We start from the raw sequence: 14,931 nt of genomic DNA, 5'->3' as shown, positions 1-14,931 counted from the left end.
CCCTTGGCTCACCTACACAAGTGAGGTATCATTTTTGTCGAGAGACAGAGGGGAATGCTGGGTGGTTGGAAATTTGTGCAGACGTGGTGATCCTACATAGAAATGTGAGGAAAATGTGTTTTTTTAACCTAAATTTGAGGCTTGCAGGGGATTGTGGGTAAAAAAACATTGGGGGACCCATGCAAGCCACACCTTCCTGGACTAGTTTTCAGAAGTGTCTGGGTTTGATAGGTTTCCCTATATGGCCGCGAGCCTGGGACCAAAAACGCAAGTACCCTCTTAATACTCTTTGGGCCCTTCCCCGATGCCGGCACTTGCCTCATCCACACATGTGAGGTAAACTTTTTATCGGGAGACCTGGGGGAACGCTGGGTTGTAGGAAATGTGTGGCTCCCTTCAGATTCCAGAACTTGCCATCGCAGAAATGTGAGGTAAATGTGTTTTAGACACATTTTGAGGTTTGCACTGGATTATGGGTAATAGAGACTGGTGAAATCCACACAAGTCACTCCATTTTGGATTTCCCTGGGTGTCTAGTTTTTAAAAATGTACAGGTTTGCTAGGTTTTCCTAGATACCAGCTGAAGTAGGGCCCAAACACCACAGCTACCCACTTTGCAAACAACTGATCAGTTTTGCGTGGAAAAATGTGATGTATCCATGGTGCATTTTGAGCCGTTTCCTGTCACGGGACTAGGCCTCCCCACACAAGTGAGATACCATTGTTATAAGAAGACGTAGGGGAACACAGAATAGTAGAACAAGTGTTATTACCAATTGTCTTTCTCTGTATTTGTGCCTTCCAAATGTAAGACAGTGTGTAAGAAAGAAGTCATTTTGACAAATGCTCTCTAACTCACATGCTAGTATGGGTAACCCCAAATTCAGAGATGTGCAAATAACCACTGCTTCCCAACTCCATATCTTGTGCCCATTTCGGAAATACATAGGTTTTCTTCATACCTAATTTTCACTCTTTATATTTTACCAAATGAATTACTGTGTACCTGGTACACAAAAACCATTGCAAAGTGCAGCTCAGTTATTGGCTCTAGGTACCTAGGGTTCTAAGTCAACCTACAAGCCCTATATATCCCCACAACCAGAGGGTTAGCAGCGAACGTAACAGCATATTGCTTTTGAAAATCTGCTATAGTTAGAAGCTACAGATGAAAAAGTAGACACAAATGGCTGTTTTTTCAACCCAATTTCAATATTTTTTTTATTTCAACTGTTACTTTCTTTGGGAAAATCTTGAAGGGTCTACATCAGTGGTTCCCAACCTTTTGACTTCTGTGGACCCCCACTTTATCATTACTGTAACCCGGACACCCCCATTGAATCATTATTAGAATCCAGGGACCCCCTCCACTGACTGCTGGGATCTAATCTGTTAATATTGTTTAATTTTCTAAGCAGTCACGGACCCCCTGAGGAGGCTTCACGGACCCCTGGGGGTCCCCGGACCACAGGTTGGGAACCACTGGTCTACATAAATGACCCCTTGCTGAATTAAGAATTTTGCCTACTTTTCTTAAATATATAGCTTTATGGAATCCACCTTTGGTTCAACACCCATTTCTACCACTAACTGGAATCAGGTTGAAAGCACAGAAAATAGGAAAATGGGCTATGTCCCAGTAAATATTCAAATCTGTGTTGAAAAATTTGATTTTCTGATTCAAGTCTGCCTGTTCCAGAAAAATGGGAAGATTGTGATTTTATCACAGCAAACTCTTTGGTGATGCCAGTTGCAGGGAAAAAAACAGATGTTTTTTCTGCAGCACTTTTTCCCAAAAAAAACAAAATGTTGCTGTATTGTGTCTAATGTCTCTGGCCCCTCCAAGGGAATCCACAAACCCTGAGTACATTTTTGAATCCCTAGTTTGTGGGGCAAAATGACACAAATTTGGCGTGGATATCTTATGCAGACAAAAGGTTATGGGGTCCTAAGCACAAACTACCCCAAATAGCCAAAAAAAGGCTTGGCACTGATGGGTAAGGCATAGCAGCAAAAGGGTTGTCTCAATCCATTACAAAAGTACAATTCTAGAGCTCCTCCCCCAGGACTCAAAGGAGGCAATTAGAGACTCAGAGGGCGTCAGGTAGAGGCCAACAGTAGGGTCTAGCCAAGGTCCAGCTGCCATTGATCAGCTGGGGACATGCAGGAAAGGTCTTTTGTAACTTGTTTCCCTCTAGTTTAAACAGGAGGTCAACCAATTGACCCGTGGAGTCCACTTCTTTGTCCTGGGTACAATAACAGGTCCAGTCCTTCTCAGGTCACAGACAGCAAGTCCATTCCTAGTCTGTTCTTCTTCAGGTCCAGGAGTATTCTGAAGTGGGTGCCTAGAGATACCACATGTATGCCTGGCACAAGCTAACGGGGAAGGGGATGACTCATGGGCACTCCCTAACCAATGGGATAAAGATTCCTGGGGCCAAGCTACCCACTTGGGCATTTTCAAGCTGTTGAAACTCTTCGTCCACACTAAACTTGGGATCTGAGATCTGAGTGTGTATGTGAGGAATGTATTATGGTAATCCTAATGTCCTTCCACACCTAACACTAAAAATCAGTTTTGAGGCACTCAATATACCCCCCCGGTAAACCGATGATTCAAATGCAAATAACTGGCTGGCAGAAGTGGGAGAGCAAATGAAAATGTAACCTCCAGGAACTTCAGGCAGAGAAAAAAGCAACTTTCTTAAAAGCTACTTTTCCTTAATAATTACTAGAAATCCTACTGGCCATTGAATTGGATTTTAATAACTATTGGAAAATAGATTTTTAATTATTTTCTGGGTAGTCCTGTTCCCGAGATACAGTGTTAGGATTTTTAATCTATTCTCTGTTTTTCTACAAAGGACAGCTAGGGCTGTCACAGTGAAAAATGCCCTTTGTGTGCTAGTCACTGTAAGGACATGTTAACATTTAGGGGGTTATTACAACTTTGGAGGAGGTGTTAATCCGTCCCAAAAGTGACTGTAAAGTGACGGATATACCACCAGCCGTATTACGAGTTCCATAGGATATAATGGACTCGTAATACGGCTGGTGGTATATCCGCCATTTTACCGTCACTTTTGGGACGGATTAACACCTCCTCCAAAGTTGTAATAACCCCCTAAATGTCCTACTTTTAAATACCATTCACCTTGCCTTGTTGGTTCCAAGTGCTACGTAGGAGTGACATTATTAATTAAAAGGGAGGTTTTGACCTATCAAAAGGGTTCATTTTGACAGGTTGGATTGCAGTGTTTATATTGCTACAGTCAAGCTATAATGGTAGGTCTGAAGCTGTGTTTTACACTATCACTATAGTGGATGGCATAATAGGTGCTGTAGTCCACTAGTGACATTTAATGTTGAGACCCTGGATACATTTTGTACCATTTTGTATAGGTAATTTGAGTCCAATTAGCAATATTCCAATACGACCATGTAATAAGAGGGAGCGACCTGCGCTTTACCACTGGTTAGCAGTGTTAAACTGCACAGAGTTCTAACGCCAGCAAAAATATAGGATCCACCAAAAGGAGATGACTACCAGAAAAGACAGATTTCCTACAATAACCCAGAGTAGGTTTTTGCTACAGAGAAGTACTGATCTATTAAAAGTACTGCACAAGTACAGAGGTCCCTGGTCTCTCTCAAACTAGACAAAAGTGCATAGTACTTGTCCATTTAAAGGACTGATGATTCTTTAAAGATTTACATTACCCCCGCCACCTACAAACACAACTTTATCATCACTTTGTGAGGCCCCGGTAGAGGCCACTCTACAGTCAGCCAGGACACCGACAAGATTTTAGTGGACATGTAATGACCCCTGGAGAATCACACCTATCCTCTATTGTGTTCCTTTTAAAACTTTCTCTGGTCTGTGCCCTTCGCTTAGCAAGGATTTCTGGTGCCATGGCGCATGCACAGAACATGGCCCCTTTGGCGGCTACTGTGGAAGTAAACTACTACAATTATCAGGGTTTCATGGGCCATTCGGGGCTCTGGGACCTGGTGCCACTGCACCTGCTGCACCAATGTTAGCAACGCCCCTGTCGGTGCCCAGTTTGCGATATTATGCTGTAGAAGGAGGGCCGGTGCTGCTGTGCTCTATATTTTTGGCTCCTGGGTGGCGCATAGAGCTGCCAGTCTTTGGGGGACTGGAATTGCATAAGCGAAAGAACACGGGCAGCAGTGCAGGATGATGTCAGTGCATCAGCTGCTCCGTGACAAAGAGGAGACATTACAGTCCAGCAGCAGCGCCGGGAGAGAGTGAGACAGGGAGAGAAGCACAGATAGAGAGACAACTGTAACAATAAACAACAGGGGAGGGGAATTAAGGGCGCAACGCCCCAGAGGGAGATAGCACGGGCCGCACTCAGCCAGACACGAATAACAGCCCTCCTCCCCCCTCGCACCCCCGGGCAGGGAGAGGAGACAGGAACTGACAGAAGAAGACAGAAAGAGAAGAGAGTTGTTCGCTCGCGCGACTCGCCCGAACAGCGCGAGGGCCCCCGCCGCCATGGACAGCGACGAGGAGACGGTGGAGGAGACGGTGGAAGGTAACAGTGTCCTGGCTGTTGGGGGGGGGGGGGGGGGGGGGGGGGGGGGACACATGCCGGAGACTCCTTATGCAACAGCTGCGGCCGCACTGGCAGCTCCGTAGAAGGCAGAGGGGTCTGCTGCTGCCCTGCGTGCGTGCTGTAGGCCAGGCTGAGGTTAAGCTGCGTGTGCCCCCCTCTTCAGTGCCCTTTTGTTTTTCTCAGTCTTTCCGGAGCTGCAGCAGCCTTGCCCCTGTCACACGACCCACCCGGACCTTTCCGTTCTCGTACCCTGTTGCTCCCCGCGCACTACCCCTGCCAAGCAGCTGCCTCGCTAATGCACGAAACCTACCAGCGAACTGTGCCATGCCATGCCTGGACGGACAGCTGCCCTGCCAGGTCCATTGATGGCATTGGTGCTGCGCGCCTGCACAGCTGCTGCCCATGCACTGCCCCTGCCATGCCCCCTTGCTGATCCCCCGCACCTGCCATGCTGCCTGTCGCCCACTGCCCTCAGCTGTCCCCCCTGCGCTGTAATTAACACTCCCGCTGCTGCCCCGCAGTGCTGAAGAAATGCAATTACAGTACAAAGCCGCCCTCCTACGCTGCACCCTGCCGGTCTCCGAGCAGCCCCAGCTCACCAAACACTGGAGCGAAAAGTCTACCACGGCGGAGGGGCAGAGTACCGCGTCTGTCTCTCAGACGGGCCCAGCACCGCTTCAGTGTTAGTTCGTTATTTTCTTTTGTCACATTTGGCAGCGTTGCAGCTATAAAGACACGCCAAGTGCAACGCGTCGTGCCTGCGGCGCATGCAGTCTGAAAGCCAGTGCTTTCTGTCGTGTCAGGAAAAATACTGCAACGCATCTGACAGACACGTAACTTTCTGACAAACACACTTAACAAGCTGACACCTACACTTAACTCTCACATTTCCTCGTAGGTGCTTCTTTATTTGTGTGCCTGTTTCTCTCCAAATATTATTTGTTCCCACTTTAATATTGACAAAATCCTTTTCACTTACTGCTTGGCCAGCAAGAGTTTATAGGCATTTCTGGAAAGTTGTGGGTTTTTCCAAAGGGTAAGGATCAGGAAATGGCAGGTAGTCGTAGTGGCAAAGCATGCTACATATCATGTGCTAACACAAGGATGCGCCCTTTAAACAGGAAAAGACAGAAAGGGTCAGAACCACGACTGCAAACATCTTGCCTTTTGCCGTTGTGGGTGATCTTGGCCCTAGAACGTCAAAACCCTGCTTCAGCTTGCACTTTATATTTATATGCACTGGCTTGGATGACTATTTTAGAGGTTCACAAGACTGCCCACGAGACAAGGGTAACTTGAGAAGTATGAAGGAGCTGTCACTTACGGTGCCTCTCAACCTATTGGCTGAAGTCAGACATCGGCCTTTCCCCTATTCAGGTTTGCAATGCATTGTGCGCCCATATCTAACCGATCTTTTTAAACAATTGTTTGTTTTAAATCTGACGCTATATCACTGAAATACTCAGACCTGGGAATGCCTGAGGACAGACACTTCAGCATTTTAAATGGGCATCGTTTTGTCCCAGTCTGTGTTCAGAAGATTGTAGTAAAAATACAAGGCAAGGGCCCAATGCCACCCCTTTCACAATTTTATTTAATTTATTTTATATATTGTGCCACTGAAGGGAATAAGATGGCACTCTCCCTGTCTGTCTGCTATTGTTTTCCTGTTGCCTTTGTTCCCTCTGTCTGTGGTAGGTGATTTAAGTCCACATGTGCTCGTGAGCGGCTCTACCAGTGCGCAGCGTGCTGTAATTAACCCCTGTATATATCGACATAGAATCCTGCAACAATGTGGACAACTCTACTAAACACGGACTGAAGGGCCATACCACTACTAAGAATCGTACTAGAGGAGTAGACATTCTCCTTATGTTATCTCTACTCAGCCCAGTGGCGTAACAAAGGCCCCCGCGGTGCGGGGGTCCCCCGAGCTCTAGGGGTCCCCTCAGCACCGAACACTGTGCACGGGCGGCAGGCATATGACTGGGTCTTGGTGGGGGGCGTGTGTGTGTTGGGGGGGGGGGGGTGGGGATGGGAGGAGGGTTTCCAGGTACTTTTCAGAGGGGACCCTCAAGTTTCAGCTCCTACAGCCTAGATGCGCAGTTCGCCTCTGGAACGGCCTGTCCGGACAAGCAGTCTCCAGTTTACACCTTAAGTGAAACCATGTATCTGTACAAGCTGCTTCATGTAAACACTAGGCATACATCCTGTATTTTGTCACCTGACCCTGAAATGTAAATACTATGCATCCCTCTATCCTGCTTTGTCGATCACATACCTCTCACTATGAGTTCACCTTGTTACATATCCAACCCATTCGCCTAACCCAGTTTTACAGTCTGCCCTATGTACGCGAATTACCATAAACATACATCTAGTAACGGGAGGTATGTTTCTAAAACACAATCTAATATATATTCTAACTGTAAACTGAATTTCCTCCAGGTGCTACTTAATTTGTAGGAGTGTGCACAGAGAGCTCAGTAAAGGTAGACTTGAAGTTGTTTTTCTGAAGGGAGGCAGTTCATCTCTGTGTGGATGTGCTTATGAAGCCAGTGACCCGGGGCTTGCATAGTCTTGACCTCATTTTGAATTTAGTTTGTTTTGATCTGTTGTGCTGCGTGTTAAAGACATTATTCCCTGTGAGAGAAAAACACATATTTTCATTTAAAAAAAGTCACATCTAACACTGCATAGGGGCTGTGGTATCAGTGGCACGCAAGGCTTTGACTAGGCCATGCCAAATCCCCAAGCAGGCTGAGACACTGACATCCCAACAATTAGGCTTCTTAAGCCAAGGTGTGCCAGGCCAGCATTATACCCCCAGCACGCTGAACTATTCAATCATGTGGTACAAGGGGATTTTAGGAGGGCATGGACACATTTAGATTTAGGACTCCACATAGAACACATAGACATTCTCAAGTTAACCCATGGCAGGCAGGTATCCTATCAATTTGTTAGTTTTTTCCTTGAGTTCTTGTGTATGTCTATGCAGTTTATTTCCTATCATAATGTTGGACTACAAAAAAAACAGAACGTAAAAGAAAACATGCATTGACAATGCCAATAAGTCTGGCATTAAAGGAATGTTGTATGGTAATGTGAAAGGTTATAAGTAAATACTATGGTCATACATATATATTTTTGTGGAACAACTATAGAATAATATTGGTGTAAGTTAAAAGGAGAGGTGACAGTTGCACCGTCCAACCACACCTAAACATCCATGTAGGTTCATGACAGTCCATCTCCCATCTGTGCAGCTGCTAGAGAAATAAAAACATAAATTAGCAATTTATATAATACTGTGTAATAGCATTCTAATGTCATATGGGTGCTCCTGAAAGTTCAAGCTTATGCAGCGAGTTAAAACAAATATCCAGGTGTGTGGAGGGCGTGCAGATTTTTGTGGAAGCACTCAACCTCTGGCTCCCAACATGTGGATTGTGCGGAAGCCCCTCACTTAGTGATGTTCACATTCAGGGCCGGCTTTAGGGCAGTGCGAGTGGTGCACCCGCACTGGGTACTGACCTGGATTGGGGGGTGCTTACCTCACGCTGTGTTTAGCAATGACTTACGAAACTTGTGATTTAAAAGCACCTTCTGAAACGTTTCTTGTGCATCCAGCCTTCAGGAAACAATTAAAATGTTAAGATACCTCTTGTGATTAATGTTCCTGCTAGGGAGAGAGAGAGAGAAATATTTTGTCTAGCGGCAGCTTAGGCTCGCCATAAAGTGGCGCAGAGGGTTAATATGCCTGCTGCAAAGTACAGAACTCTATTTTATGTGGATAGCTAAGTGGATTAATAAAGCTAGCCTTTACAAGCACTTTAAAATAAAAGAATGTATGTGAAAGGGGGGCTATGGAGAGATAAGGGGCATAATTTCCGGGTGGTGGTGAGTGAATCTGAGGAGGTGGTCATGGGGTGAGGGTGCCAAAAAAGACTGTCGCACAAGGCGCCACCAGCGCTAAAGCCGGCCCTGCTGACATATAGCTGTCAACTGCATTGTCAATCCTACCAAAATAAAGCACACCACAAGCTACTCACTCCATCCATAGAGCAGTGCAAAATTCCTCCATTTCGTCATGTATGCGGAACAGTATATATTTGAACTTAATGGCATATTTTGTAACATGTGGATTGGTATATGTGTAGCGGTACACAAATCCATTTTTGTGTCAGTGGACGGCTGTAACTAGCAATAGGGCCGACAGGAGAAAGGGACAGAAGAAAAGGGGCGATACTGTTAATTGCAGTGGTCAGCACCAGCAGCTGACACACTAAGAAATAAATTGGCCGGATTAGTCCCTGACTCTTATGATTGTTACAGAGCAAGCACTGCAAAAAAACAAACTACATTGAGGGTGACCTGTGTTGATGAACTAGAAGGCAACACCCAATATTAGACTATTATGGGGTCAGCTTTCTAGCAATGTATTAGTGAAACAGCTTTTACAACAATATGTTTTTTTTCAAACGTGTCATTTTATTTTTTAGATACAATTATGAACTGGCAAAAGCATTTGAAAGAGAAAAGAATGTGCCTCGAAAGTCAATCAGTAATGTTCTCTCTGTGCTGCCTTAATTTGTTCACGAACACAAGCTAATTGGACATCTTGGAAAACTGACCAACTACTTAAAGGCATTTTCAAATAGTCAGGAAAAATACACTTGGGAGGCTCTCATTACAAAAGAACATCACATGTGTAACCTATTTTCCTATAGTGTTTTACATAGCGCTCAAACCCTGGAGGTATCCAGAGGCTTCAACGTTTACATAAAACATTATATTATAAAGTTATAAAATGTATTGTTTATGATTATGTTATATTTTATTAAACCCGTCAAACAACGAAGCTTAATCTGTGAGCAGAGCTCTATGCTTTTAATTCCTTTGTAGAGGGTATGCTTCTGGATAGGCGTTTTTGTGCAGAATCCCTGTCTCTCCAGTACTGAGCCTATCTGATGTACATTTCTGTTTTCACATTCACATTTCAAATTAACCCTGACAGACAGGTACATGCACCTTTATGTGTGGACCATATGTCTTCCTCAGTAAAGACAAAATCTAAGATGTGTTCCAGCAAAGGCAGAATGCAGCAGTATAACAAACGTCAAAGTTGAAGTGACAATAAAGGGGTAGATTTATAAAAAATTTGCGTTGCCACAAAGTCAAAGGGACTCCAGGACTTTATATGATATTTACTTTCCAGCGAGAGAATTTTTTGTGCTGGAAAAGTATCACTTTTGAAGCACAACTAGTGCTCTGTGCTACTTTTCATGAAAGGGGCGTTTCATGGGTGGTCACCCACTGTTTTTGACACAAAGCCCACCTACTAAAATGGGTTAGACCAGGTTATTCATCAAAATAGAATGTCTCCTTGAGGAAGTTTCAAAGTAGGAGATTTTTATTTATTTCTCCTTACATTTCACATATTGCACGTGGGCTGCACATACAGCAGACATCCAAGGGGTTATATGCTTTAAAAATGACTAGGCTCAGTACAAACATATGCAAGAGAGCACGCGCATACCTTTGCCTTGTGTTGGAAAGGTGCGAGTGGCGCTAGCCAGCCTGAAGGAGCACCAGGGAAGAGAGAAGCAACGGCCCAGTGGCGTCACAAAGGCCCCCGCAGCCCGCGGTCTGGTGTGGGCCCCCGAGCACCGTGGTGGGTGGGGCTCAGCACAGTACACTGTGCACGGGCGGCAGGCCCCTGACTGTGTTCAGGGGGTGGGGGCCCCCTACAGGTACCTTGCGGGTTAGGGGGCAGGCGGTCTTTAAATTTTGTTACGCCACTGGAACGGGCCTCTTTCAGAAAATATGTCTCTGCGCGGCTCTCTTCTGTTAGCGCAGCTCCTCGGAGCAGATATGGTCGCTGCATTGGGCGATTTGTTTTTGTAAATCTGCCCCCAGGTTTCTGTTGTGGTGTTTACAGTTGGCTGCGGGAGATTACAGTCACATGACGCTATTCGTGGCCTGAGATTAGTGCTCAGTCTTCGACCACCTGTCCCTTCTTGAGAGCGCGCGAAGGAAGGAATGCACACGGGACACATTGAAATAGCCGCTGTCACAAGCTCTGCTCTACTGTGCCATGGAGTGTACGGTGTAATATGAATCCGGGAGCTGGGTGCTTTTAAACTACGTTGGATTGTGGATCTTGGGAAATGTTTTTTAATAACGTAAATTGAGGATTGCGCCTACTGAGGCAGACATATGTGTTGTTTATGCTTTCTTTTGTGCCAGGAGAGCTAACAGCGAACAAATATTCAGACAGTATGCCCACTCTTTAGGGATGTGTGGAGGGGCAGTTCAGGTTCAAAAGGAGGGCCTCTGGAGGCAAAGAGGACTCAGTCTTTTGACATGTTGCGCCCCAAAGTTTCCTATGGTGACACGGAAAAAAAATCCCTACACGCGAGTAGAGAGTACACTTTTTTACAAATCTTTATTGTTTTGTTCTAGAAGTGCAAGGAGCAGAACAGTCTTCCTTCTGAGCAACCCCATCATGAAAGCTTCAGTCCATGGAATCATGCAGGATTACATTAGAAAAAGGACAACCACATACATAAACAGTAGATAAATTGGGGCACGGTTCGGAACATTAGCGTCGAGCAGCGAACGCATACCACACTATAGGTAGGTGAGCACTGCTTCTAACTGGCAAATCAACAGCTACTCTCAACATCAAGTCCAGGGAGTGTTGTGTTTGTGGGAGAGTTCTTATTGAGTTGTAACAAGGCACTAGGGGTGTGAGTAGGGGGAGGAAGGGGCTTTGCCAGTGAAATTAGTATATTTTAAGAGGGGAGATAGGAAAAAAAACAAAATGGAGGCCCAAGGTACCTGCTGTATCTGAGCGAGAATGGGTAGAGGTAAAAGTATGAGCAGGTGTTTAGGTTTGGATGCAGCATTAGTAAGGAGTGGCTGTCGCTATTGAGTGCGGGATTTATCCAGAAACTGTAGGTGGTGCCACCAGGTAAACTGGTGGCCAAGAAAGTAACATTGTCCATGGTGTGGTGCGCGTTGGTGTTTGTAGCAATTCCTCTCAGGGTATGGGGCTATGAAGGTGTAAGGAAGGACAACATTATCACATTGTAGCCACTACCTTCCAAATTGGGGATTCTTGTGGAAACTCAAAGGAGTGCACTGAATGCACACTCGTGGCCCTGCTACGACTCAAAGGATGGGTTTCCCAAGAACGCACAAACAAACTTGGCACCTTATTTCCACTGTAGCAACCCAAAGTGAATTACTTTTTGAGGGGAGTCAAATGACCAATTTATAACGCTTTAACATTACTTAAAAACAATTTTTAGTACAAATTATGATTCTGTTTGATACACAATTTAAAATCAGAACTGAAGGAGTTCATCCATACCAGACTGCCGTTCATAATTCTCAGCACAGCACAATGTGCCTTGCACTTTATTTTCTTTTTGTCCCTTTTATGCTGCACCGTAAAATGCTATAGCTTACCTATTGTACATGAGCAGGATTTTAAGCAATGTTGGCCAGTCCTGCTATCTTACAACACCCTAACTATTTAGCGATTTGCTGTAAGGTTGCTAGCTTTTTATGTTCTGTGATAAGGATAAGGAAAAAACAAAGTATCTTGTAATAATGTTCACCATCGACTTTTTATCTATTTTTACCAATCCTGTGACAACACAAATGTATTTTATTGGCATGTTTGCTTTTATGATTTCTTGTTAAGAAAATAGAATAAAGCTGTTTTGAATTGAATTTGAAATCAGAATGAGTGAATTTTTGCAGATTTTTTTAAATGCCAAAGCTATAATTATAATAGGGAGCTGTCATCATCTTCACTGCTTAGCTTCAGCCCACATTGAGAGGTTACAGTGAATCGAGCAAATTATGTTGTATAAAACAAAACCCATGTCGAGTCTGATCCCTAAGTATTTAAGAACCTTGGTTACCCACAACATAACTTATTGGCTGAGTCAGGCTCTGGTGGTGACCTGTGACAAATCCACTGCTTCACACTTCCCCTAGTTTATTTAGTAACCAAATGGGGTAGAGAAGGTTTCTATTATTGACATAAAAGCATGTAGTGGCGCTTCAGGGTCGGTAGCTATCAGTAACATGTCATCAGTGTATAGGAGCGACTTCACCTGGCCATATTTTGTGTCAGTCCCTTATCCCTTGCACAATCTTTGTATGCTTTGCATATGTGTGGCAGCCAACAGGGCTCCGAGAGCCAAAAGGAAGAGGAGTGGAGAAAGTGGGCACCCCTAGCTTGTCACGCAATGAAGGCTAAATGGTTCTTAGAGAAAGCCATCCCAGGTGACTTGTGCAGTTACATCAGCATATAACGATTTAAATTGATTAATGAAATCATGACCCAGCCCTGCTCTCTCTCTAGTCTGAAAGACGTAGCTCCATTGAGCTCATGCAACCTCTTTCTCAGAGTCTAGTGAGATTGCGAGTGTTTTCACTGGACTCTGCCATAGGAGATACACCTTGCCGCATGGGTGATTTTGATAGGAACAGCGTGGTACAAACCACACTTGTGAATTATGTATGAGAGAAGATTTCACCTTGCACAGTCTCATGGCCCATATTTTTGCCAATATCTTGATATTGTTATTAAATAGAGAGATACTGCTATAGTCTAGGTAGTCCTTATCCTCTTTTGGTATCTAGTTTATTGTTGTGCTTGAGATGTGTCCTAGGCCACCAGTTGTCTTGGTCTCCTTGACTAGTTGTTCCTTGTTCTTAAGGAATTCACTGAGAAACCATTCTTTTCCCAGGGATTTACTGTGATCTGAATGATTTTCTCTTTGGTTATTTCACCTTCCAGTAGGTTTCACCCTTTTAAGTAGATTGCGTGGGAAGCCGTAGGTAACTGAGGAAGGATTATTCACCTAGTGTCATGACATTTTGGCCCGGATGGTCTAATGACTAAGAGTAGGTTGCGAAGGCCTCTGAAATCACCATCAAATGGGTCAATGGAGAGCCATTCTGGACTCATACAGCAGCAATCACTCCCTGCAGTTCCCTTTGACGTATTTGGTGTGCTAGTAATCTGCTCACTTCTCTTGTAGTAGTGCCATTCGAGCTTCACTAGTGCCCATTCTATTTCGGAGATAAACAGGAGGTTCCTTTGTAAGGTGGTGGCATAAATTCAGAGATGGGCCAGATACAAATGATGTGGTTGGGCTCTAATGGATAATTCTAGCCTTTCTTGTTCAATGTAGGTGGTTATGCATTTTAGCAATCACTGAATCTCTCATAACTTAGCCTCCACATCTTGCTTCCCTGGATGCACACAGTAATTGTGCTGATAAAACTGAACATGCATTGTCAGTCCTATACATACTGATCTGCGATTTTAGGATCTTTTAGTCATTAGGGTATTGGTACCTATTAACCGGTAGCACCATGTTGAGGAGGAGTTTAGTTGAAATTAGAGATGTAGGGGGTAAGGGTCATTTATACCTCCTGCAAGGGTTTCACATGCTGTTACTTCTGGGAGGCTCCAGGGTTGTATCAGAAAATAGATGATATGGTAGGAAAGATTATGTGCCCATGATGTAATGGTCTAGTCATGGTCAGTGGGGTAGAGCAGTTTCCAAACTGTCCATCAGACAAGGTGTATTATGTATTGTGAGGATCGTGGTTTAAGTCTACAATCAAGATCATGTATATGGTTTCCAGGTTATCAAAGACATATTTACAGGCTCCATCGATGCAGCTGCCGAGTACTCTTTGAGAGAGAAATTTGCTCGTTAGCATTGATAGTCTATCTTCTCACGAGTCTGGTTTAGAGGTAGGAGTATCCGTCTGTGCTCACTACAAGCAGACTCTGCCGATCACTGCACCTATTCATTCCCTCATCAACTTAGCTCTTTCTGACAACTGAGTCCCCTGGACCAGAGCGACACTGGAGTGTTTCATATTGAGGTAATGTAACACCTTTTAAGGTTTTATAAAATGAGACATACTGTTAACATTTGAAGCCTTGTTGCCCTCTGTTCTCTAGGTTGCCATTATCTCTAGTAGTCTATTAGTGGTCCTATGGTGAGTGAGGGCTGCTGTCCTATTTTGAGTGTGTGTATGAGGATGATGCTTTCATATAGGATATGTTCATGGCACCATCGAATTTTATAAGGCCCTATGGGTCAGTGCATTCTGATGGTCACCCTTTGACAGTGATGACCACTGTAGCATGCCACAGGAGTATACCTAATGTCCCATTGCCATCGGCATGGGCAGAGTGTTAGGAAACATCTCCAAAAGGCATTCATCTGGGAGTAATTTGCAGAAACATGTATGGGGAAGCTGTCCAACTTAAGGCCACATTTTCCTTTGCCAGTTGCAGCAC

The 14,931-nt window shown here is 44.6% G+C and overlaps 1 protein-coding gene across 1 annotated transcript in view; it reads left to right on the top strand.

Moving 5' to 3' along the window:
* The first annotated feature begins 4,064 nt into the window (after window positions 1-4,064).
* The window catches only part of SETD7 (SET domain containing 7, histone lysine methyltransferase), a 179,160-nt gene continuing 168,293 nt past the window's right edge, over window positions 4,065-14,931 (top strand). The window contains exon 1 of the mRNA XM_069240973.1: window positions 4,065-4,562. Coding sequence (XP_069097074.1) covers window positions 4,523-4,562 — 40 coding nt within the window. The 5' untranslated portion in view covers window positions 4,065-4,522. The remainder of the gene's footprint in view (window positions 4,563-14,931) is intronic.

Source organism: Pleurodeles waltl, chromosome 1_2 (genome assembly GCF_031143425.1).
Source record: "Pleurodeles waltl isolate 20211129_DDA chromosome 1_2, aPleWal1.hap1.20221129, whole genome shotgun sequence".
NCBI classification, from domain to species: Eukaryota; Metazoa; Chordata; class Amphibia; order Caudata; family Salamandridae; genus Pleurodeles; species Pleurodeles waltl.
The sequence above is the reverse complement of the archived record's forward strand: the minus strand, read 5'-3'. Positions and strand labels throughout refer to the sequence as shown.